The 26,595-nt window shown below is 39.0% G+C and overlaps 1 protein-coding gene across 6 annotated transcripts in view; it reads left to right on the top strand.

Annotated features, from left to right (window-relative positions):
• The window catches only part of CNTN4 (contactin 4), a 1,173,040-nt gene extending 1,146,683 nt beyond the window's left edge, over positions 1-26,357 (top strand). For all 6 annotated transcript variants that reach the window (XM_043978091.1, XM_043978085.1, XM_043978087.1 and 3 more), the window contains 8 exons: positions 126-275; positions 1,958-2,028; positions 5,368-5,602; positions 8,629-8,744; positions 9,655-9,841; positions 10,262-10,374; positions 19,819-19,987; positions 24,458-26,357. In XM_043978091.1, the coding sequence (XP_043834026.1) occupies positions 126-275; positions 1,958-2,028; positions 5,368-5,602; positions 8,629-8,744; positions 9,655-9,841; positions 10,262-10,374; positions 19,819-19,987; positions 24,458-24,558 (1,142 nt within the window). In that variant the 3' untranslated portion in view covers positions 24,559-26,357. The remainder of the gene's footprint in view (positions 1-125; positions 276-1,957; positions 2,029-5,367; positions 5,603-8,628; positions 8,745-9,654; positions 9,842-10,261; positions 10,375-19,818; positions 19,988-24,457) is intronic.
• The last annotated feature ends 238 nt before the right edge of the window (positions 26,358-26,595 follow it).

The raw sequence follows: 26,595 nt of genomic DNA, 5'->3' as shown, positions 1-26,595 counted from the left end.
TATCCTTTACACCAATTCTCCTGCATAATTGCTTGTTTCTCATGTCACACCCACTCTTACCCATCTTGTTTGTCTCCATTGCCAAAGAAATGAGTGAAAAATAACCTATCTGTGCTTTCTCTCAGTCCCAGAGCTCATCGATGGGAGGACATTTACTGCTACTGTGGTGGGCCTGAACCCTTGGGTTGAATATGAATTCCGTGTCGTTGCGGCCAACACCATTGGAATTGGGGAACCAAGCCGACCTTCAGAGAAACGAAGAACAGAGGAAGCCCGTGAGTAGCACCCAGAATTGCTAACCTAGTGTTTCTAGTTGCTCTTAGGCTGTTTTCTGGGGAAAAGGTGTTTAATTTTCTAGACATTTTGGCCATAATGAGGCTCTGTGTTAGCTCACCCTTCCCCTTGAGAGATTCTAATGGACAGAAAGCAAGCTAGTCAGGAATCAGTTTAGCAGAGCAAATGAGGTCTCGGAGCAAGTGTTCTATTCCCATGCTTCACTAGACACCATCCCATGGCTACATTTGCAGATGCATTGTTATTGGCCTTTTTCCCAGAAGCGCTGACTCTTTTCTTCACCTGTACTCTAGCCTCAAACATCCTTCTTAACAGGGTGGAAAAAAAATCTATTCCAAATAAGGTCATCTCCTCACAATCACTAATGCCACAGAATAACAATTCTACAGATATTTTTTCCACTGACATTTTCTTAGTGCATAAGCTTCTCCCAGGGAACAAGGCATCAAAACATCCTGTCAATTCAGGCAGCAATTCAGCCTGGCTCTCTATGTGCACACATCCAGCTTTCAGCTTGAGGCAGCCCTGGTTCATGGGGCCATCCCTGGGAGGTCAAGGAAGCACAGAGTGAGCAGAAAAGAAATGAATCGGGGCTATTTATAGTCCCATTATTTTTCTCCACGTGTAACCTCTTGTTGAGTATGTGCCTATGCATGGGTCCGAGCAGGTCATCTAAGAGCTCAAGACTGCGGACTATGTATGTGCTCATAGAATCACGCCAAGGTCTGTTTCATTAGCATTGGGCAGGTGGAAATGTACAGCTCTCCCCACCAAATCAGGGGCCTAATTTATTATATCCTGGCTTGATTCATTCACTTCACATAATCATCTTCTTGTCACGTTCTCATATTTTTTACAGTGTTGACTTTGATTTTTTATATATATATTAGTAATATTGATTCCTCCCAGTTATCCTGAAGAAGAGGAAACCAGTATCATCTCCCCTCTTTTACAGAGAAAACGGGGGTCCAAAGAGATTAAACCCAGTGAGCCAGTGGTCAACCCCTGTCCATCACATCCTTCAAGACCTGGCTCAAAACTCACCTTCTTCAGGAAGTCTTCCCTGATTTACCCCACCCCAACTCTGATCACTCCTGTACTATGGAACCCTGCTGCATTTACTCCCAGTCTGTGCTGTAGCATTCTGACCTCATTGGTGTTGTTTTGCGATGGATCTCATGTCACGGGTATTTATATATGTCCCATCACCCCATCGAGGATGTAAGCTCCTTGCGGGCAGGGCGTCTATCTTCCATTTCTTTTGTAAACCTCCACAGTGCTAAGTAGTGCTTAATAAATGCTTAACTACTTCATTAGAACCTGAATCTCAGTCCTTTCCTCATCCCATGGAATCACTCAGGCTTTTGAGACATCAGTGAATTCTCAACCAGACATATCAAACAAACATCTGTACCTTGTCAAATTGGAAACAGGTAATTAATAGCGATTCCCTTGGCACGTTGCACTTTCTAATGGTGGCCCAAAGCCACTCCTTTGATGATGACTCAGTCTCTGGTCTCTGAAGTAGAAGTTCAAGGAGTTACCTTCACCGCCCCTATGCATCCTAATAACTGTTTGAAGTGAGTCACATAAACTGGCTGACCTTCATGGAACTCGGTTGTCTTTTCCCCATGACCTAACTTGTTTTTTGTCTTCTGCACAGTCCCTGAAGTCACCCCAGCTAACGTCAGTGGAGGTGGAGGCAGCAAATCTGAGCTGGTCATAACCTGGGAGGTAAATGAATCACCGGGCAAAGGGAACATAAATTAATTGGAGATGTTGTATTATTTTTCTCTTTGCAAAGCATTACTGTAAAGCTCCCATCCCCTCTCTGCCAGGCAGCTAAGAGGGCATTTGAGGTGCTCAGCTTCCCTGACATATCTATCACTAATGGTCAGTGCAAAAAGACTGCACCTTCCCGAGCAAGTGTCGATGTGAGTCGTTTAATTCGATTCATCATGAAAAAAACAACCCACAAAAGTAACGGGGGGGGGGGGGGGGGGGGGGGGAGAAATGCAAGTGAAAAATATTAACGGAGCCTGGTGCTGAGAAAACCATTTTTTTTCTTTTCTTCTTGAATTGCTGTGTGATAGATTGAATTAAAACGAAGGTGAGCAATAGATCTGGCAGACTGGCATGATTTCCTAGCCATTTGCTATTGGAAAATTTAATGCTGCCCTAGCCATCAGTTATGAGGGAATGTTTTAAGAAACCCGGAGGAAGGTTAGTCACCAATTTATTAAAAATTGATTTTTAGGGGGCTTTTCTAAAGGGTTTTCAATGCTGTTGAAGGATTCCAGACAACAGCCCCAGAAATTAAAATCCTCCATTTATCCAATGGGACAGCACCATTAGCAGCCATAGAAATCATTCACCCTCCAGTCACGGGCTTCAGCTCCTGAGTTGAAAACCAACCCTAAGAACTGGGAAGCCAGTTACTCTCTGCTTTACATTAAATTGGGGGTTCTTTTGTTGTGACAAGCAGGACGGACACTGCCTTGCTTGTGGATGTGACTAGGTTTGCCCCACCCATCAAAGCACCCCAAACTACCCAGATAATTTTCATGTGTCAGGTTCCCCAATTAGTGAGGATTTTCTTTATCAGAGTGTTTTCTGAATCTGATGGACATTTGGTATCTAATGCATGCTGAGGGAAAATATGTGCTATATGGTAAAATGGTGGTTGACCCCAAAGGTACCAAGAAATTGAAAAGGACTTTAAGTAAATATGCACTCAGATTTATGCCCAGTGCTGTCTAGTGGAATGAGCCCTGGCAAAGAAGTCAGGCCTACTATTTTCTACTTCTGGCTTGGTCTTGAGTACTCTTGATGGTATAGGATCATGAATTTCATTAGAAAGGATGTTAAAGGTCTCTAGTCCAGCCCCTTCTTTTCCCTTTCCTTTCTTTTTCTTTATCTTTTTAATAATAATGAAAACTGAAGTCTCAGTTTCCTCATATGTAAAATGACTTAATGGTCTCTAAGATCCCTTCCATTGCTAATACTCTATTTCCTCTTGCCTACCCACTGGACTTTACAGAGGTAGCATGGTACGATTGTCAGAAAACCTTGGCTTGAGCTCTGGCTCTGACACCTACTAGTTGTGTGATGATTGGCGAGTCACTTAAGACCCTGAACCTCAGTTTCCTTATCTGTAAAGTGGAGATTAACTCACACAAGACCTCCTTCTGAAAATCTTTATCTCTTTGTAGTGTGCCCCACTGCTATTTTAGTCGAAGTTTTAGCTTGCTCCTCTGGTGGATGCTGTGTGTGTTTGTAGGTAGGAGGGAACCAGGTTTTCAGGAGAACATTTTATATTAAATGTCTTTGCCACAGCTGCCCTCTAGGAACCTAGCCTATCTATTTGAGTTGGAGAATGCTGTTATTTCTTCTCCTTCTCCTTCTCTTCTCCTCTGTCTCTCTCTCCTCCTCCTCCTCCTCCTCCTTTTCTTCTTCCTCCTCCTCCCTCTTTCTCCTCCTCCTCCTAGCCTCACCACAAGTGGTTCCTCTCTCCACTCTTACTTGTGGGTTCTCTAGACATAAGAATATAATTTTTGGTCATTCATATTTTGTAAGATATTTTGAGGGTTGTGGAATAGATTTTTTAAGGTCTTTTTTTTTTTTTTTTACAAAAAGCTGGGACAGTGCACTTTTTGTCCTACACAATTTTTATTTATGATTTCTTGAAATAGAGCTCTGAAAAACCAGGCTTTAAAAAAAGCCCATTGTGATTCAAAGGGTACTACTTGACTAGCCTTTAAATACAAACCACTCTGGCTATTATTGAATGGCCCACAATAGCACTCATCCCAAGCCTGTTGCTCATTGTTTAGGTTTTGGGGATTTTAAATGAGTGTAAATAGTATTTATTTTCTGTTCTGGCCAGAAACTCTGAGGTTCTTTCCCCTCCAAATTTGATGCTTTTTTGATGATAAAAGAGGCTATCTTTTGTCTCTATTCTTACCTAGCCCTTATTCATTGAATGAGTATTGCCTCAGATAAACTAAGACCTGGGAAAGATTTTAATTTAGAAAGGCCAAGGTCACCCACTGCATTCTGGGCCATCACCAGTCATCTTGACTTTTGTCTTGCCACTGGACTCCAATTACTCTGGAAGAGTGAGGCTGACAACTTTGTGTACCTCTGCCTCACTTAAATCCAATGCAAGTCAAGACATTACCTTCCTGATGTCATTGGTCCTCTTTGAGGAAAAGGAATAACAATAACAAAGTAGAGATAATCCAACTAGATCATAGATCATGGGATTGTAAATCATAGCTTGAAAGCTGGAAGAGACCTTAGCAGTTATATACTCTAACCCCCTACTTTTACAGAAAAAGAAACTGAGACCCTGTGAGGTTAAATATCTTGCTCAGAATCACATAGATAGTAATTAAGGTAGGATTCGAACCCAGGACCTCTGATTCCAACTTAATTATTCTTTCTATTGTACCATAATGTTTTTAACACAGAGTTGTGCGAAAAATACTTTCTGAATCTTAAGTTGCTATGTCTGTCAGGTACTAATAAAAGTAATAATATACAAGTGTATATTACTACTGTTAATAATATATTAACATTATATAGTTAATAATTTTACTAATTTACTAATAATTTACTAATAGTAATATAGTCATTGTAATATACTTAGTCATTAGGAATACTAATATACTACTAATAATAGTAATTATTATTACTCTTAATATAACATAGTAATACAATATATTATTAAAATATACTTTATGTATTAGATATAACAATATAATCATGTTTATGCATTATACCAAACATAAAATACATTGTATAATATATAACATGTTCTATAGTATATTAATATTATTTTATTCTAAATAATATGTGACAGATATATAACATATAATAATATTGTATATATTATTGTTATTAATACCTAACAGATGAAAAGAAATTTATAGAATATTAATAATAACATTAAGAAAGTAAGAAAAGAACCTCAGCCTCTGCCCCTAAAAAAAATCCTCAGGAAAGAAGAAAATGATTTAGCATCCCAAAAGATCCTTGCTAATTCTGAATACCCACTCCCTTTCTTGCCAGACTGTCCCTGAAGAATTACAGAATGGAGGAGGCTTTGGGTATGTGGTAGCATTTCGACCTTTTGGCAAAGTGAGCTGGATGCAGACAGTGTTGGCTTCTGCGGATGCTTCCAGATATGTGTTCAGAAATGAGAGCCTGCCTCCCTTCTCCCCCTATGAAGTGAAAGTGGGAGTCTACAACAACAAAGGAGAAGGCTCTTTCAGTCCTGTCACAGTGGTGTATTCTGCAGAAGAAGGTACATGGTTTAGTGTGGCCAAGTTCTTTTCTTCCATGGCCAATGTTTTCATGTTTGATAACTGATGCCAGAGATATAATTTTTGGGTAACCATTTTATTAATTATGGCTAGCAAATAATAAAAGGGTGGTTATTTCTTGTGTAAAGCAAAGACCCCTTAAGGAGTCCTCTTGACATTTATATGCCCTTGGAAGAGTGGATATTCCCAACAAGCAGAAATCAGCTAATGAGAATATTATAATGAAGTATAGGCCTATTCTAAAGAAGAGCTGGGTATGTGACTCTGATTATGTCATTCTTACTCTTCTTTACCCAGACCATCCCCAGCTTTGGGCAATCTGGACAAAGGGATCCACACCCTGACCCCACCCTCAACCCTGTCTGAGTAGAGTATAATGGGCCAGAATTCACCTAGATTATATTCTCTTTGTAAGGTTTTCTAGTTGGGTATGTAGAAAATTAATATAGTTTAATTTTCTGCCTGTCTCCTACAAACAGAATTAATAAACAGATCAGAGAAATTAATCTTATAATATCTCCTACAATTTGTTTCCATACCTGCCCTCCTACAAAAATAATAAACAGATCAAAGAACATGACTAAAAAGCAGATCAGGGAACATATCTCCTGCAAGATAAACCAGATGAGAGACAGACAGAAAAAACCTAATACCAATTTAATTTTGTCCCAAGAAGAAAGAACCATGATTGTGTGAAGAACCCTCCAAAAGGAGCTCGGAGACCCCCTATTTCTAATGGTTTTTAAGGTTTCTTTGCTCACAGGTAACAGAATAACTTCATTAGCATGATACAAATCAACCCAAAGTAAATACTACAAATGTAAATCAGTTAAACAATACAAATCAATTTAACAGTTCAACTTAAAGCAGATGCTATGGTTAGATTCTGAGGAGACCGGAAGGGTATTATCAAAGACAAGGAGGTCTAAATAGTTGATCAGGAGAACAATAAGATCTATTCACTTTCTTGGGAAGGAAGATAGTGAATAAGAATTTCAAAGGTGCATTTAAATTTGTTTATTCTCTTGGGGAAAGTAAATAGGAACTATCTGGTTTCAGTGTGAAGTCTTTGAGCAAAAGGCATTTTGCTCCTATTAATGCAGGGTCTCATAAAATCCATTTGGATAATAAGGCAGCTCCATTAAATCTAGGTGATCTATACATTCATATTTACAGGTAGGGTAAGAATTCTACCTAAATAATATGGACTAGGTGGGGTAAATCCGGGGGCAAGGTAAGAAATGTTCTTGAGAGACTGGGCTGTGAATGAGGAAATAGGAAGGAAAAAAACAGGATTTCCCCACTCCCATATTAATTGGTTATTAATATGAGAGAAATGATCATTTCTCTCATTTCCTCATTTGATTCTATTGAGAAATTCCATTTACTCAGTGACTCACTAGTTGATATGACAAATACTTCATCAAGGGTTTCTAACCATGGGGCTTATGATGAGAAACAATGTGAGGGGGGAAAGGGAGAGAGATTGAGCAGTGCATTGACAAGACCAAAAGGGGACAGTCCCCATTGCTAAGTAGGTTTTACAAATAAAAGCTGCATAGGGAAAAGCAAATAGTAAACAAAAATGATAAAATAGTCCATTTCATAGGCCCACCATATCTTAAGGCTCAGAAGTTTCATCTCACACATCTGTCTGGTTCTCTGGAAACATCTGGTGCAGCCCTCTGGTCTTGGATGTAGTCTCAGAGCAGTTTCTAGCTTACTGGCTATGGTTCAGGTCACTTGTAGAAATCCCCTTCTCTGCTAAAAATCTCTTATAAAATCAGTCTTAACAGAATTCTAAATTTACCTTGCCAATAACCAGGTCAATTAGTGAGAGTTAGCTCAAATCTTATGTTTCTACTATTAGAAAATTAAATTTGGAACCTATTTTAGACCAGAGATTACATTTTTCGGTTAACCAATTGTCATATTAATATATCTAAGAGATTTATACAAACGGAAAATTAGAACCCAATGTTTATACTTGGCATTGTTCATTCCTCCATTAGGAGAATGAGATTTTGCTAAGGAACTAATAATAGAACACTTTTTATATATACCAAGATACACTCTAATGAATTCCCTTAATACTTGCCATATTAACTACAATTGTAATAAAAGATGTTGGAATGGAGTGTATAAATATATCATTTAAGAACAGGACTTATTAAATAAGTTGCTTATAATAAAACATTTTCAACTCCCAGCCTTGTTCAAAGGAATAACCCCTAATAAAAGTAGACCCCCCTTTAAGTGGATGTCTCTTTAAGACATTTATAATACAGACCATAACCAGTCTTCTTTCAAAATAACTAATTGTATTGAAATCCTTTTCATTAACACAGAAGAACTAAGACAGTTATTATATTAACCTCACTAAATACCAGAATTATATTCTGGCTTCACAAGTCTTTACATCATTGCCTCATCCCCATACCACTATGAGAAATTGAAGGACCTTATCTTACACAGGAATACCTAACTAGTAACAGACAGATGACAAGGCTAAATATCCATTTACTTAGTTGATTAGAATATAGAATGGACTAAAATTCAGAGCTAGATAGCTCAAATCTTATACTTGCATCTTACTCTAATGATGGAGAGATTCTCTAGTATTAGTTGAAAAAGATCTAATATTATGTTTATAGTGACCACCTAACAAGATAATAGAAATTTTCCATAAAAGAAGAAAAGGTACATAGCTATATCGTAAGGGAAAGTGTTCCCCTATCTTTATGTCATTTTGGGGCCAGAGTCATATAGATAGCCAATTGCATTGAGCCAGGTTTCAAGTCAGCAACGTGGGATAAGAATTCCAGCTAGATAAGATGGTTTAGATGGGGTAAATTTGGGGGCGAGGTCAGAAATGTTCTTTAGAAGTGGACTGTGAATGAAGAAATAGGAAGGAAAAAAAAAACCTGGATCCCCAGGTATTTTTCTCATATGAGAAAAATAATAATTTCTGTCAAGTTTAAGACTTTTTTTTCATGTCCTTCCACAGAACCCACTAAACCACCACCCAGCATCTTTGCCAAAAGCCTCTCTGCCACAGACATTGAGGTTTTCTGGTCCTCTCCCCTAGAGTCATTTAGTAAAGGACGGATTCAGGGTTATGAGGTAAGAAAAATGCATTTGCTTTGACTGTGATGAATAGGTAATCTTAAGTGAGAAACGTATATAACATCTGATGAGAGGGTACGGATAACCACTTAAGAATACATGTTTTAGGGGCAGCTAGGTGGTGCAGTGGATAAAGCACCGGCCCTGGATTCAGGAGGACCTGAGTTCAAATTCAGACACTTGACACTTACTAGCTGGGTGACCCTGGGCAAGTCACTTAACCCCCATTGCCCTGCAAAAACAAAAAACAAAAACAAAACAAACAAACAAGAATACATGTTTTAATAACCCAGATACTTACTGAGAATAAACTAAAGGCACGAGATGTGGGAATGGGGGTGGGAGAAGGACTTTATTTTTCACCAGAATGGCTTTTATAATATACCGATACACACCAATGCATATGAAGCATTTATTCACTAGATTATTACTACAGTATTCTGAGGAATACTTTGAAAACCTGGGAGGAAGAACCATTGAAAACTATTATGTAAGACTGACATTAATGTTGGTTTTCCACAACTATACATTATATACAAATATGTGCATATATACATATATGAGTACGCATGGGCAATATGGCATAAGAATATCTATGCTGCATGAAGACAACTTGCAAGCAAAGTATTTAATGAGTCAGATCTCACAGTGTCCAATTTCACATCTCAGAATACAATGCAATTATGGGGAAATGAGCAAAAGTAGATCTTCCTTATTATAGATAAATCCAAGAGGAAATATATTTTATTGTAAGAACCAAAGCCACACCCTTGGAGAGCCTCATATAGGAAATGATGTCTAGCACCACCTCTAGCTTAACCAATAAACAGAGCTACTTCAGATACACCGATGGGAATGTCTATAGTGGGCTTCCATTACTAAGTTATTCTGTCATTTTTTTCCCCAGGTCAAATACTGGAGTCATGATGATAAAGAGGAGAATGCTAGAAAAATAAGAACAATTGGCAATCAAACATCAACGAAAATAACCAACTTGAAAGGCAGTGCTTTATATCATTTGGCCGTCAAGGCCTATAACACTGCTGGAACTGGACCCTACAGTGTGACTGTCAATGTGACAACAAAAAAGCCACGTAAGTCCATGTTGTTTGGAAGTAAAGTCGCCATGATTCTTTTTTTTATAAGGATGACAGAGTTGATCCCATGTGATTATTTGGGTTTGGAGTTCCATCCATATATGCACTTGTATGAATTTTTATGCTCTTGTCTGATCCTTTGGTAATACCTTGGTAATATTGTCTCTCTCGGAGAGATCTAGGTTTCATTTATCTCATCAGCAAGGGCTACTTCTTCTAGCTGTAGATGTTGGGCAGCCAACTGAATCCTTTTCCATTTGCAGTACTATTTCATGTCAGATTTTTAGTGACCTTGGAGATACATATTAGTGCAATTGCCCATTAAATTGCCTCCACTTTAGGATTCTAGTAAGGAATACATCCATCAGAAAATATTGAAACTTAATAATCTATGACTCCGTCTATCTTAATTTTTAGCACCAAGTCAACCTCCTGGAAACATCATATGGAATTCATCTGACTCCAAAATTATACTGAATTGGGATCAAGTCAAAGCCCTGGACAATGAATCTGAAGTAAAAGGATACAAAGTAGGTAACTAATTCACAAGACCAATAATGAGACTGTTTTCTCAGGACCATAGCCTTTCCTTTGACATAGATGAAATGTGTCATGAACATTCCAGAACTTGTTCATCTATACTTCAAAGCCCAAATGTGGCTCTCTGCCAAAGCTGGAGCTTGGACAAATGGGCCAAGGCATTGGGACAAGATGTGGGGGAAAATTGAATGACCCACTTTAAGCAGGCCAGACCAAAGCTGTCTGAGAGTCCTTTTATGGGTTCCCAAACAAGTCATAAAGTCTCTCTTTCAAAATTTTACACTCATTGTTTATTCCCTGTGAAATTATTTTTTATTTTCCATGAATAGTAATGCAGTTCCAAATATTACTAGTGGTTGATCATTTTTGTTGTTATGTCTACTCAGTGGAAAATTTTTATGTGGAAATGTGAGCACTCATTCACTTGATCACTCAGGCAGAGTTCTATCTTTAAGGAACTGGAAGAAACAATATAGAACCATTGAAAAGTACAGCCATTATGCTATGTTGACATTAATGGTGGTTTTCAATAACTTTGTATTTTATTATTCCTTTCAAAAAATAAGAATGTAAATTTGAAATGGTGCATAGGAAAGAGTACTGAGTTTGAAGGCAGAGGACATGGCTCTGCCACTTACTACCCAGGGAATCCTAGGCAAATCATTTAAACTGTGTGGGCCTGATATCTCATCTACAAAATCAGACAATCAGAGAATATGGCCTCTGAGGTCCCTTGGATTGCTAACCCAATGAATCAATGAGCCCGTTTGCTAAACTGTTCTGAAAAGTAAGACACAGTAAGAGAGAAAATAAATCATTTACCCAGAACTCTTGTTTGCCCAAACAGGAAAGATAGCAGACATTTTTGAGTCTATGAACAATGGCTTATCTTTCTAAAACAGATAGGATACACAAATTTCTGAAATAAGCTATTGTCTGATGATTTCAGTTAGCATCTAAAGAACAAGGGAATTATTAGATAATGCAGTTGTTAAAGCCAAATTATTCTCAGGTATAGGTAGAATAAACAGAAGCTTACTGAGTGTGACTGAGATGTACCTACCTCTGAGTATCAACCTCATCCAGGTGCCTTAGTGTCTAAATTTAGACCATTAGATAGTCATTCCATTTGATTAAGCATTGCCCCCTTTTCATTAGGTGTTCTGTTAAAATGTAAATATTCCTGGCAGGATGATATTATAGAACCAATAGATAGCTAGAAAAAAGCAACCCTAGACTTAGAAATAGGAAGGAAGGAGCTAGACTCAAATTCAGCAATGATCTGGGTTTGAATTCCATTTCCACTTATGTGACAAAGGAAGACACAAACCTCTCTGAGAATCAGTTTCCTCCTTTACAAAGTGGGAATAATAACAGTGCTTACCTTAAAGAACTGTTGTGAGGATCAAGTAATATGATATATGTAGTTTTTTACAAACCTTAAAGTGCCTTGTAAATGTCACCTATTACTATTATTTCTGGTCGAATCCTACCTCCGCCACTAACCATTAGTTTGATATTTAGAAAGCCATGGAGGGGGCAGCCAGGTGGCACAGTGGATAAAGCACCAGCCCTGAACTCAGGAGGACCAGAGACACTTGACACTTACTAGCTGTGTGACCCTGGGCAAGTCACTTAACCCCCATAGCCCCACCAAAAGAGAAAGAAAGGAAGAAGGGAGGGAGGGAGGGAGGGAGGGAGGAAGGAAGGAAGGAAGGAAGGAAGGAAGGAAGGAAGGAAGGAAGGAAGGAAGGAAGGAAGGAAGGAAGGAAGGAAGGAAGGAAGGAAGGAAGGAGGGAGGGAGGGAGGGAGGGAGGGAGGGAGGGAGGGAGGGAAGGAAGGAAGGAAGGAAGGAAGGAAGGAAGGAAGGAAGGAAGGAAGGAAGGAAGGAAGGAAGGAAGGAAGGAAGGAAGGAAGGAAGGAAGGAAGGAAGGAAGGAAGGAAGGAAGGAAGGAAGGAAGGAAGAAAAAGTCATGGAATCTCTGTTGACCTGAGTTTCAATCATAAAAATCATAGTGTTGAAAGGGATTTCAAAAGAAATCTAGAACAACACAGTGCCTGGCCAAGAACCTCCCATTCAGCATTTCTACCAAGTGATCATCTAGTCTTCCTGGAAAAACTGTACATGAAGAGAAGCCACTGCCTCTTGGAGCAGCTGATTCTACTTGAGTGTATCTCTGATTATTAGGAAGTTTAACTTGAGCCTCATCTGATGATGGGATCTATCTTTCTGAATATTTTACTACTTTATTGGCCTCAGTTTTAGCCTCAGGACAAGCAGCACTGTCCTCTATATGCTCTCAAATTTGTTGGTATCTTTCACAAAAAGAAGTGCCTAGAAGTGATCAGAATCACCCAGATGTGGCCTGTATGAGGCCAATCTATCACCTCCCTATTCCTTGTCCTCTCTTGATGAAGCCTAAGATCAAATTAGTTCCTTGGCCATTGCAATCATGTTAACCAAGATCTTTTTGTTTTCTTTACCTGAAATGCCATCTTGCTATACCTCCCCCATATTGTACTTGCAAAGTTGATCTTTACTCCAAGTGCAGGATACGACATTTATTCCTATTAAATTCACCCCATTGTACAATACTGTCGTGATGTTGATGGCACTGTCTATCATCTAGCATCATAGTTACCTCCTCCCTGATCCCACTCCATGCATCCCCATCCCCTGCATCTTTGTGTCATTTGCATATTTGAGAACAAATTCCCCTAAGTCATGAATAAAAGTCTTAATAACACAAGGGTAAGGACGGATCCCTTGGGCACCTTACTAGAGATCTCCCACAAAACTGACATTAAACCATTAATTATGGTTCTTCAGCTCTGCTTGTTCAAGCAATTCTTAAATTCACCTAATTGTATTGTTATCCAGACCATATTTCTTTATCTCTCTACAAGGTCAACATAAGAACCTATCAAATGTTTTGCTGAACTGTAAGTGAACTGAATGTATCTATAGCATCCCCTTCATCTAGTAATACCATCAAAAAAGGAAATGAGGGGGCAGCTAGGTGGCGCAGTAGATAAAGCACTGGCCTTGGATTCAGGAGGACCTGAGTTCAAATTCAGCCTCGCACACTTGACACTTACTAGCTGTGTGACCCTGGACAAGTCACTTAATCCCCATTGCCCTGCCCCCCCCCAAAAGGAAATGAGTTGAGTCCAGTATGACCTATTCTTGATGAAGTTATGCTAGCTCTTTGTGGCTGTTGTTGATCAGTCGTTTCAGTCATGTGTGACTCTAACCCCATTTCGGGTTTTCTCGGCAAAGATACTGGAGTAGTTACCTATTTCCTTCTCCAGCTCATTTTACAGATGAGGGAACTAAGGAAAACAGGGTTAAGTGACTAGTACAGGGTCATATAGCTAGTAAATGTCTGAAACCAGATATTGAATTCAGCAAAATGACTTTTCCCTGACTCTAGACCTGACACTCTATCCACTGTGCCACCCAGTTCTACTCCTCTTTGTGACTACTACTTCCTTTTCTAAATGTTCATGGACCATCCCTTTATTACTGTGTTCTCTAATTTGGTCAGGAAACAAAGTAAAGCTTATTGCTCTATAATTTGTAGGCTCAATTCTCTTCCTTTTTTTTTTTCAAAAATTGGGATATTTGCCCCTCATGGAAAGTAAAAAAATCATTTATTAAGTGCTAGTTTGTGCCAGGTACTTTACAAATGTTATGTCAGTTGATCATCAAAACAACCCTGCAAGGTAGGTGATATTAAGATTCTCTGTTTTACAGTTGAGGAAATTATAAGGTGACTCATTCAGGGTCACAGACAGTAAGTGTCTAAGGTCAAATTTAAACTGAGGCCATCTTGACTTCAGATGCAGTGCTTTATCCACTGCATTACCTCCTATTCTCCATGATCTTTCTAAGATCATTGACAGTGACTCAGCAGCCATATCTACCAGTCCTTTCCTCCTCTAAAAGAGACAGTTGGATTGGATAGTCCCTAAGCTCCCTCCTTGCTTTAAAATGTTATGATTCTCTGAGTTGCTCATACCACAGTGTAAACTAGCTTATCATATATTTGTCAATGTGGGGTAGCAGAAGGAAGTAGAGTTGGTACAAGAGAGATGGCAGAGAACATCAAAGAGTACGGAGGGTGAAAGAGAGTTCCGGAAGACAAACATTTTCTACTTCCCAATTTGACTGAGGCACTACCACCTTGGAGAATAAAGAGATGAGAATGCAAATATGAAATTGCTGGAAACCAAATAACCAGACCTAATAGCAAAGTTACAAAACCAAGGGAAAAATAAATTATTTCCCCCAAACTCCCATTTCTCTAGTTAAGAAAGGTAAGAAGCACACTGCAGAAAGCTTCAGAAGTCCATGGAAAGTAATAAGTGTTCAGCCAGGGAATCTTTAGTAGAAAATAAAATCTGAGGACTTTTTCAAGGGGAGTGATGAGAGAAGAGCTGAAGGCTAATGAGCTACTAAATTATTTGTTAGGGCTCTCAGACTTTGAAAAGTGCAGTGATGAAAATGTGAAGTGGAAATTTTTTTTGAGTGAACTGGCTTTAGAAAATTACATGATTTTTTTTTATCCAAAAAAAAAAAACAAAAAAAAAAAACCCAGGGGTAATGATTCCTGGCTACTACTTTTTTTAACAAGCTATTTTTTTCCTCTGAAGCATGTTTATATATTAAAAACAGTACTAGATGTGTCATTCATTCATTCAGCAAATATTTGCACCTGCGACACACATAGGCATCTACTATGTGCTAAGCACTGAGAATAGGAGTAGGGACTGGTCCTGTGGTTGCATTGATGTGGAATTTTGGAAACTAACCAGTGTAGATTATACCTTCTTCATAGATTATAGTTCCAAAGAGTTGCCTAAAAATCATGTGTCAAAGGTAGGACTCAAACCCATGTCTTCCTGATTCTGAGGCCAGCTCTCTATCTGCCCTATCTCTCTCATCCTCAGAGACAGAGGGTTCGAGACAAAAAAGAAAGTCCCTGCATTCAAGGATCTTGTCTACTAGGGGCATGTGTGTATGGAGTAAAGGCACAACATGTACAAAGAAGTAATTATGAAATAAATTGAGGAAGGAGAGGGCACCATATTCTTTGGCTCCAAAAACTGAGCTCTACCAATTGCGCCACACTACCCCTGCTTGACTTCACTGACGGACTTAGTATAGATAATCCCAGCCCCCTCATATCTACCAACTCCTCCTTTTTTAACATAGAAAATGTTTTACCTGAATTTCCTGCATTCTTTGTCCTACTCTGTATTCTGTGCTGGTTGTCTAGATTGTCTGAGAGGCCCAGTTTAACTTTTTAAGATCGGAGATTCAAAATATTCCATCCTTCCAGGTAGCCATTGGTATTTCATGCAGAGGCAGCAGGAAACAGTCATTCCCCCATCCTGGCCCCACTTCTATCCTACCCTCCTTTCCACAACTGTAATGCCACCTTTCAGCTTAATTAAATGAAGGTGTTTTACTCTAGCTTCCTGTAAACCTGCCCAAAGCTTTCTTTGAAATGTCATTGTGATCACTGATGAACATGAAGTGGGCTACCATATTCCTGCCCTTACTGGTGAGAAGGAGCCTCCCCGAGGCAGCATGGTAATGTGGACTTGCCATCACAAAGACTTGGATTTGGATCCTGCTTCTGCTATTTCTGAGCCACGTGAATGACAGCAAGTGGCTTCTTGTCCTCCAAACCTCGGCTTCTTCAGCTATTAATGACCACTCATTAGACCCATAGCACCTACCACAGGAAAGGATCAAATGAAATACTATATGTAAAGCACTTTGCAATTCTTGTTTTCCATTTCTTCATCGCAAGCCTGGGATGCGCCTCTCAATTTCATCATTGTGGGGGAGTCCCAGTGAGACAACTCTGCCAATGAAGATGGGCACCTTCTCTCTGACTTATCATCTTGGCCAGTTGTCTGGAGAGTTAAGGCGTCACCCAGGCAATACATGTGTCAGAATAGGGATGTAAACCCAGCCCTTCCTGACTCCAAGGCTGACTCTATCCAAAATGCTATGCCACCTCTCATTGCAAACCAAGTGTCTAGAGTAGGCGCCAGGGCCATGAGAAGGTGTGAAATGTTCATTGGCCCCAATGTCTGGCTGTTATTCCAGCTCTGCCAATGAGAGGGAAGCAAAGGAAGGGAACAAGCACTTATAAGTCTATTGAGTGCCCATTCTTTGAGCATGAAGCCAATGGTCTGGGCAGGGTCCACATTACCTCCAGGAGAGAGAGAGGAGGCCCAGATGCCAGTCTAAAGTATGTACTACAAAAACCCATTTCATCACAAGGTGCAAATGAATTTGCAGGCTGGGTACAGTCTGTCATTTTTTTCCCAAGAAATCTTTCTTTTGGGAGTAGGATTTATACTTTAAATTAGTTGTATTTCCTGATACCTGGAAAGGATGGGAGGTAAATCAAAGAAGCAATTTATTCCAGGAAGTTGGGCTGTGACTCTGCATCTGATAAACCAGCTTGTTCTCCCAAAGCCCCAGAATGAGAAATTTTGACATCTCCAAATAAACCAGTGGATTTATTGGTGCACGATCATTAGTAAGGACTAAGGGGACACTGAAGGAGATATCTGAGATGCCTCGGGTAGAGGAATGATGCTGATGAGGCTTTGTAACTTAAGGGAAATTATACTCAGCACCTTGTAGTAGGAGGACATAAGTTAGAAGTTTGGGGTGCCAGGGGATATGTGGAGACTTGACACCTTCCTGGAGAAATGAAAGGACCTGTGTAAAGAAGTGTCCAGGTAGCGAGCCTTGGATTTAAGAGAGAGGAAGGTTGCTGTCCTGTTTTACAGATGAGGAATCTAAGATGTCAGGAAGTGAATAATCCAATTCCTGCTCAGCTCCTTGCTGCCTATGTGACTCTAGACAAATCATTTAACCTCCCTGCGCCACGGTTTCTTCATCTACGGAATGCGGAGAATGAACCAGACAGCCTCTTAGGACCATTCCAGCTCTACTTGATCAATTATTGATCAAGTGCTGATTGATTCATTTTGCTGAACTATTTTTCCTCCTCTTTTTTTTTAGATATTTGTTTTAAGCATCATAGGTTTAGGACAGAAAGGCCCCCTCAGAGGTTATCTAGTCCAACCTTCTCCTCATCGTGCAGATAAAGATACTGAAAATCAGACTTGTCTAAGTGAATCTCCAGGGGCAGCTAGGTGGCAAAGTGGATAAAGCACAGGCCCTGGATTCAGGAGGACCTGAGTTCAAATCTGGCCTCAGACACTTGACACCTACTAGCTGTGTGACCCTGGGCATGTCACTTAACCCTCATTACCCCACAAAAAAAAAAAAAAGAGTCTTCAATTTCAGCATGATTTTCCACTGCACCTTCCTATCTTTCTAATGATGCCTTAATGGATATGGGTAATGGGAGAAATGTAGAAAGTGTTGGGTGATAAAAAAAATAATAATAAAAGATAACAGTAAAATATGATTTTATAAAAAAGTGAACAGAACTAAGAGAACAATTTAAACAATGAGCACAATAAAACATAAAGAAAAACAATGTCTAAAAACATTGAGATATCCCGACTCCAATCAATTCAGTGACCATTCTTGACATCAGAAGGCATACCTTCTATCTCTCAGGAGGAAGGCAGCAGACTATAGCTATGGAATAAGCCATGCTCTGTTAGACACACTTGGCATGCTGGTTTGTTTTGCTTAACCAATGGTGTTTTGTTAAATGAAGGATTCTACTGGGAGGAGAGGGGGGATGGCAATGGGAAGTTAGAGTAATGTAACAAAATGTATTAATAATACATTTATTTTTAAGTGGATAAATAAATTTGAGCTCTTAATAAAAAAAAAGAAAAGTGAATTGTCAGAAGTCATAGAATATGCATCTGAACAAAAGCTATCCAATCAATTCACCAAAAGAACCAATTCCTCTTTTCTTCCCTCCGTAGTGGGGGGGGGGGGTGAAGGGGGGAAGGGCTACATGAACAGCCTGGAGCCATACAGCAAATTGATAGAAGAGGCAAGGCTAAAACTGGGGAATGTTGACTTTCAGAGAGCTGCTCTTTCCACTATGCTCCCTCTCAATTATTTTCCTTTTAATATTTATGAAACTGCTCTTCTGAGATCAACCATGAGATCTTCTATCCTTGAGAAATGTCTTTGAGGGAGATCAGAAGACTTTTCTTCCCCTTTAACCTAGGAGAGTGTTCAGCCTATACCTCCCTGGTTAGTGAGAGAATTGGTATGACCAAATGAGGAACAGCAAGAGCAGGCCTGGATATCTGAGTGGGCAGTGACATTTGAACTCTGAGAGTGAAATAAGATCATAGCATTATGACTTAAGAACTAGAAAGGACTTCAGAAGCCAAATCCAACCTCCTCTTTTTACAGATAAGGAACCCAAGGCTCTGAGAGGTTTTGACTTGGCCAGGGTCACACAGCTAAGTATATCTGAAAAAAGATTTCAACTCAGGTCTTCCTGACTTCATGCCTAGCACTCTATCCAATAGTCAAATTGGCTAATAGGCTACCTAGAATATAAAAAAAAAAAAGTTTAGTAAAATCAAGGACAGTGGTTTATACACATCTTTTTTTAAATTCCTAGCAGAAAATAGGTGCTTAATAAATGCTGTGTAATTGATCAACTGATTTGTAGCCACTTCAGTTTCTAGCATATAATTTGATAAAAATCCATTCAGAATGAATGAATGAATGAATTTTTCAGTCTAATCTGTAAAAATGATATTTAATTCAAAGATCATCAGACTCAAACCTTGGGCATAATTTAGAAAACTGGAATTTAAGGAAGGGTTATGGCTTAAGACCTTTTTTACATTGGGAAAGCTGCATCCTTGTTATCAGTAGAAAGAGTCCAAGGGCCTGGATTTTAATCCTGTTTCTACCACTTAGTACCTGTGTGACTTTGGGCAAGACACTTTTCCTTTGTGAAATTAACCTTTCAACATCTATAACATGATGGCGTTAGACTAGGTGGTTTCTAAGGTACCTAGGCCCCCTAAATCTATGATCTTATACCATGACAGCCAACACATTGTAGGAGAAAGGGCAGAAGGCCAAATTTGAGTCCCAACTCTCCCAATGAATTGTTTTGCAGCCTTGGGTCATCTAACCTCCCTGAAATTCAGTGTCCTCATCTATTAAACAAAGGTGACAGCATTGGCCCAACTGACTTCACCGGCTGTCATAAGGACTAAAGCCGATTATGGTTGTGAAATTATCTTTGTGAACTACAAATCTCTTCATAGACATGTAGTATTTGGGTTCTTAGATTACTGTTCCAAAATTAGAAGAGGGGCTAGGGTGAGGCCAACACCTCTAGTCTTTGTTTCATTTCATCCTGTTGGGGTGGGACAGGTGAAGGCATTGGGGGGGGGGCTTTGGGCCTTTTCTGAGAGCAACACATATTGTTTTTGTATTGTAGGTTTTATACAGATGGAACAGACAAAGCAGCACATCTGTAATTGAAACAAACAAGACATCTGTGGAGCTTTCTTTGCCTTTCGATGAAGACTACATAATAGAAATTAGGCCATTTAGTGATGGAGGAGATGGAAGTAGCAGTGAACAAATTCGAATTCCAAAGATATCAAGTAAGAATGCCGTTTTTCAGTGTTTCCTAGTTTGGCAAATGTTATGTAAGGGAGCATAGAGATATCATGAAGCCCAGACATGCAAATGAGCCGAGGACCACTGGACCAAGACCTAGTAGCAATTAGGTATGACAAGGGAGAATTTTAATAAAAAGAAACTCAGTTTCTTCACCGTACTGATGCTCGCTGATCTCAGACTGTTTCTAAATATACAAATCAGTTTTGGCCGACTTAACAGGTCATCAGTCAATTAAACAGCCGGACCAATTTGTGCATGCTGACACAGCCTCAGGCAGCATCAAACAAAAGAATGGAGTAAAAAAAATCAAAAGAAAAAAAATCTGCCAATTAGCATGTGCAAGAGGAAAAGTTTCTATGCAGAACTATAAAATCTCAGAGTCAGGGGAGATCACATTTAATGCAAAGAACATTTATAAAACAACTGGGAAATAAAAAGTGGTGTTGCTCCCTGACCCCAAAGATATAACCCCTACCCTAAAAGACTTTACATTCCAAGCTGCAACTGAGTTGGAATCCCTTCTTTAATATAATAAGTGGTTATCTTACCTCTACTTGAAGGCCTCCAGAGAAAGGGAAATGACCACCTCTCAAATCAGCACATTTGGGCAACTTGTGTATTATGTATCCATATGTATATGTATGTACATGCATACATGTGATCATAGATTGGGAACTAGAAGAGATTTGAGAGTCCAACCTTCTCATTTTACAATTGAGGAAACTTCATATTTTCCCTAAGAAAGTAGAAATGATTTGCCCAAGTTCCCAGAGGTAGTAAATGATAGTTCTTGGATTTTTGTCAAGTTTTCTAAACCCAACCCAGTGTTCACCTTGTGAAGTTGATTTCTTGAACCTAAGCATAAGACTTACCATTTATACCCATGTAACATCATGTAACTAAATTGAGCCAAACATTCCCAATGCTCAGTCAGCTTGACCAACTTTATCCCTGAGAAGTATTTAACAGAATTATCTTCCAGGTTTCACGCCACATGGAGACAAAGCATCAGGGTCTTTCATATGTGTAGTGAATGATAAATCTTTGATATCAAAAAAATGAATCTTCTGACCCCACTCCAGTCTTCCTCACTTCCAAACTTCTTGTTCTTTTTGAGAGGTCGATTGGTTTACTATGTTGACAAGATACTGATTAGTTAAAACTTCCTATTACTGTTAAGAGCATCATCACACACCCTCTCAGTCACCCAAGCCTACAACCTATGTGTGGTCCTCTACTCCTCACTTTCTTGCAACCCCCCTATCCAATCAGTTGCTGAGCCCTATTGATTATAACTTCAAAGCATCTCTCCTATATACCTCCTTCTCTTTTCTGATATAGCCATTTCCATTAACCTGCCCTTATCACCTCACACCAAAACTGTTATAATAGCTTGTTGGTTGGTCTCCCTCACTCAAGTCTCTCCTCACTTCAGTCCTTCCTCCATTCAACTGTCAAAGTGATCTTCCTCAAGTACAGGTTTGATCATGCCATCCCACCCATTCAATAAATTTCATTAACTCCCTATTACCTCCAGGATCAAATTGAAAATCTTCTATTTGGCTTTTAAAGCCCCTCATAGCAAGGCCCTTTTCTACCTTTTTTTTTTTTTTTTTGCTGAGGCAATTGGGGTTAAGTGACTTGCCCAAGGTCACACAGCCAGTAAGTGTTAAGTATTTAAGGCCGGATTTGAACTCAGGTACTCCTGAATCCAGGGCCAGTGCTCTATCCACTACGCCATCTAGCTGCCCCACCCCTTTCTGCCTTTTTGATCTCTTATACCTTTCTCCCCTCAACATACTCAATGATCAAATGTCCCTGACCTCCTTACTGTTCATTGCATAAGACACTCCATCTCTCCAATCTGTGCATTTTTAATGGATGTCCTCCATGCCTGGAATGATCTTCCTCTTCATCTTTGCCTCATAACTTACTTCAAGTCTCAGCTAAAATTCTGCTTTTTGCAGTAAGCCTTTCTTGATCCCCCTTAATTCTAATCCCCTCCCGTTGTTGATTATCTCCAACTTATATAGGTTATTTGCACATGGTTGTCTTCCCCATTAGACTGTGAGCTCCTTGAGGGTTCCAACTCTCTTTTGCTGATTTCTTTCACATGCCCACAGTGCTTAGCACAGTGCTTGGTACAAAGGAGGTGCTTAATAACCGATTGACTCTGAGGCCAGCTCCCTAGTTACTATACCATACTGTGTCTGACTAGATCTCACTTAAAATATGTTGTGCAGGATCTTCATTTTTGTTAGGGCAAGAACTACCTTTTGCCTCTTTTTGTATCTCCGGCACTTAGCACAGTTCTTGGCACAGGGCAAGTGCTTAATAAATGTGTATTGGTTAATTGATTATTGCTATTATATACATCAGTCGTATAGGGATTTTACATCTAAAAAAACACCCACTATAATGGTGCAAAGGTTGACTTTCAATAGTATGCACATGAATGAAGCCAGTATGTAGAACTGAATTTTTCTTGGTAATACGTGGTTACTCCAAACCAAATCCATGAGTGTTTTCTCACTCGTAGAGGCATCTCTCTTTGGAAACGTCCCACACGAAGGGCTCCATAACTATCCGTTGAAGATGCTGAACAGCATGTCTCTTCAAGTACATGGGGTACTTTGGCATAAAGACCCTAGGAATGATTCAAAGATATATGTTTGCCACATCCTTAGCCCGCACAAACCCACAGATCTAAATATCCTCACTTTTCAGAAGGGGGCCAGATTCGATTCAATTTAGAGGCAGATAAGAGCCTTCACTTCTAATCTTGACATGAAGCCAAACCCGTGGAGAGATATAGAAGCTATCTTCAACATACAGAAGATTGAAGCTCATTTATCTCACCTTAAGTGAGACGGAATCTCAACAAGCAACTGCAAAGATTTTATTTTTCTTCTGGTTTTAATTCGTGATTCGAGGGCTTCCTAGAATCAGGTTCTCTGTATAAGAGGTCTCATATTCTTTTTAGGTCAAATACAATTGCCAGTCCAATATGAACAATACATTCTGTTGAGAAAGCTTATTCTTTCAGGAATCGAGATCAGATGTGTGTAGTACTTTGTAAGCCTTCAAGTAATACAAGCATGTCAGTTGTTGGTGTCTTGCTTAGAAGAGAGAACATGCATAATTTTGAGAAAATCTGTATCATTTCTGCCCTGTTCCATTCATGTAGAGATGCCCATTTGAGTTGTTTTCATTTGCATTTCTCTAATCAATAGTGATTAAGAATATTTTTTTTCCACATGGCTATAGATCGCTTTAATTTCTTCATCTCAAAACTGTCTATTCATATCCTTTGGCCATTTCTCAATTGGGAAATGACTTGTATTGAGTTGAAAGCGCAAAGCAGCTGATCAATTTGAACCAGATATGCCCTGAAGAGCTGATTTCTTTGGTAATTTGCTATGATATAGTGGAAAGAGGATTGATTGTAATCGATGCTTAAAGACCCAAGCTCCTTTTCTGGTTCTGGTTTTTTTGTTGTTGTTGTTGTTGTTTTGGTGAGGCACTCGGGGTTAAGTGACTTGCCCAAGGGTCACACAGCTAGTAAGTGTCAAGTGTCTGAGGTCAGATTTGAACTCAGGTCCTCCTGACTCCAGAGCCAGTGCTCTATCCACAGCACCACTTAGCTGCCCCTGGTTCTGTTATTTTACTAGGTATGTGAAACTTAGGCAAGTTATTTAACCTCACTGAGCTTCAGGTTACTCATCTGTAAAGTGGGAAGCCATAATCTATAAACTGCCTATCTCATAGGGTTGTCCTAAACTTTTTGTTGTTATTGTCATTCAGTCATTTCAGTCATGGCTGACTCTTCAAGACCCCCATTTGGGGTTTTCTTGGCAAAGATAAATGGAGTGGTTCATCCTTTTTTTTTCCTTCAGCTCATTTTACAGATGAGGAAACTGAGGCAAACTGGGTTAAATGACTTTTCCGGGGTTACACAACTTGTATCTGAGGCCAGATTTGAACTCAGGAAGATGAGTCTTCTTGACTCCAGACCACCTAGCTACCCTGTCCTAAATTTAGAAGTTCTATATGAATGCATTATTTTAGTTTTGTGTTTGGATTTTTTGTTTGTTTGCTTGGTTTTTTTGTGGGACAATGAGGGTTAAGTGACTTGCCCAAGATCACACATCTAGTAAGTGTCAAGGGTCTGGGGTCAGATTTGAACTCAGGTCCTCCTGAATCCAGGGCTGGTGCTTTATCCACTGTGCTGCCTAGCTGCCCTATATGAATGCATTATTAACATCACCTTGTCTATCTTCTCCCCTCCAATGCCTGCCCCAAAGGAGAATACTCCTGGAGATGCCAGCTTTTTCTAAACACTCCATCTCATCTACCGAAAAATGTTCAGCCTCCCCAGATTCACTCATCAGCTGAGTATTCATCTCCATAACTTGACCTGTTGTAACAAATTGTCTTTCTTCTCTCTTCAGGTGCGTATGCAAGAGGATCTGGCGCCTCAACTTCAAATGCTTGTACATTGTCGGCCATCAGTACAATAATGATCTCCCTCACAGCAAGGAGCAGTTTATGACAAAAAATATCTAAAGGACTTGCTGATGATAATATAAGCAACATTTAGTTAGTTGTTTTGAAGACACCCAGTACTAAGTAATATTGTTGTTCAAGTACATCTTATTACTGGAAAAAAATGTTTTATGCTTCTTTAGAAATGGCATTATACAGTACTTCCTCAAAGCAAATAGAGCTTTGTTTGAAGTTTCTTTGGAAACTCTGCAATGCACTGAAAACATCTGTAATACGATGTTACCAAAGCAGTTTACATATGTCCTTATATGCATATTTTTTATTATATATTTAGTGTTTTATAGAATTTTTTAAAGTTAACATATGATGTAGATATTGATTTTTTCCCTCTTGCTGTAAAATGCTATGGGTGACACTATCATAAAATTATTATTTGAAAATGTTTCCTTTAAGGAAGGAGTGTTCAAAACTTGTCTCAGTGAATCAACTGCAACTTGACTGTAAAGTTTTACAGGGCATCCCCGGGTAGAACAGCTGGAGACTTGGTTTGTCACTCAAGGCTACTGGATTTAAATGGCAATTATGATGGTGATTACTGCATTGAATCAAGTACTTCTGACATGTAAAATCCACCTGCTCCTCACTCTCTTCCTCTCTCCAATCCCCCTCCCATCATCCTATGGATTTTGTGACCTACAAAACAATTTTCAGGAATGGCTGCAGTCTCAAAAGCATAAACACACCGCCCAAGGGGCACCTTGTGCAATATTCCCATCCGTGACATTAACATTGCATCCCATTGTAAAGTTTTCTTTATACTCAGTTGAGTTTCTATTGTCTTTGTTAGTAGCATTATCTTAGACATGGAAGTCAACATTACATATCCTGTAGTAACATAGATCAAGTTACTATAGTCAACCAAGTCTTTGAAGAGAAAAGGTAATTTTCCTATCTTGAAATGTATCTGTTTTGAATGTACATTTTAAAAGGTAATTCTATGTTGATGGTTTCATAATTTATTTACAAAATTTCTTATATATGATATCTATGTAGCTCTTTTAAAAAAATCCCATCAGTTGAATTAAGGTAATGTACGGAATTTGACAGATTTCTCCTGTTTTGGCAAGCAATTGTTGCAAGTACATTTTTTTCATATGAATCTTCAGAAAGATCCTTGATATGATTGTATGTTCCCTTAATGAATTGCGAGTTTTATGTAGGCAGCCTAGTTGCTTTATAAACTTTTACATTCTTAGTCTTAAAATTGCGTTGGAAAGTGACAATATCAAACAAACCATATTATTCAGGAAAGGACTGTTTGTTATTATAAGGGAATTTTGTAAGCTAACTCTGACAAAGCTATCAACATAACTAAAGAGATAAAATTTTCTAGAAAATTTTCACCTTTAAATGCGCTGCCACCATTTTTTTCTTTCCTCTCCTGAGAGCTTGAATTTGCCTGTAACTTGTCATATTTTTGCTTACAAATAATACAGGTTAACTTTTAAACCTTCTAAATATATTCAGTAAAGTCATAATCAGGATTCCACTTGTGTAAAAGTCAAGGGTGTTAACCAGAAAAAATAATATATTGTCAGTATTTCACGCTGTGTTCCTTTCTTAGTTTAATATGGTTACTTCTATGTAAAAACAAAAGAACAAAAAAAATTACAAAAAAAAACAAAAACAAAAAAAAATACAAAAATCATACAAAAAACCCAACAAAAAACAGCAAAATAAATGAAAAATAGGACACCCCATGTAGTTTCCATCCCCAGTGTAAATGATATTTATCAGTGATCTAGCAGATGTAATCTTTTTTTAAAGGTATTGTTAATAAATATGCTGTCATTTGTAAAGATATTTGTCTTTTGGGAGCATTCTTCTTGCTTTCCTTAATCCATTGGTCAGGATTTTGTTGCTCTTATTGTTGGTGGTGGTCTGTTATTTCAATAAGGCATTATGTGCTTTCTCATTTGAAATCATAGAGTGACTCATAAGCCTCTACCTATGACCTTCACTTGTAATATGTAGTTTGTTGTTGTTCAGTCCTTCTCTGACTCTTTGTGACTGCATTTTGGGA

The sequence above is a fragment of the Dromiciops gliroides genome, chromosome 1, assembly GCF_019393635.1.
Source record: "Dromiciops gliroides isolate mDroGli1 chromosome 1, mDroGli1.pri, whole genome shotgun sequence".
Lineage (NCBI taxonomy): Eukaryota > Metazoa > Chordata > Mammalia > Microbiotheria > Microbiotheriidae > Dromiciops > Dromiciops gliroides.
Note: the sequence above shows the minus strand (reverse complement) of the source record. Positions and strands in the feature narration are given on the sequence as shown.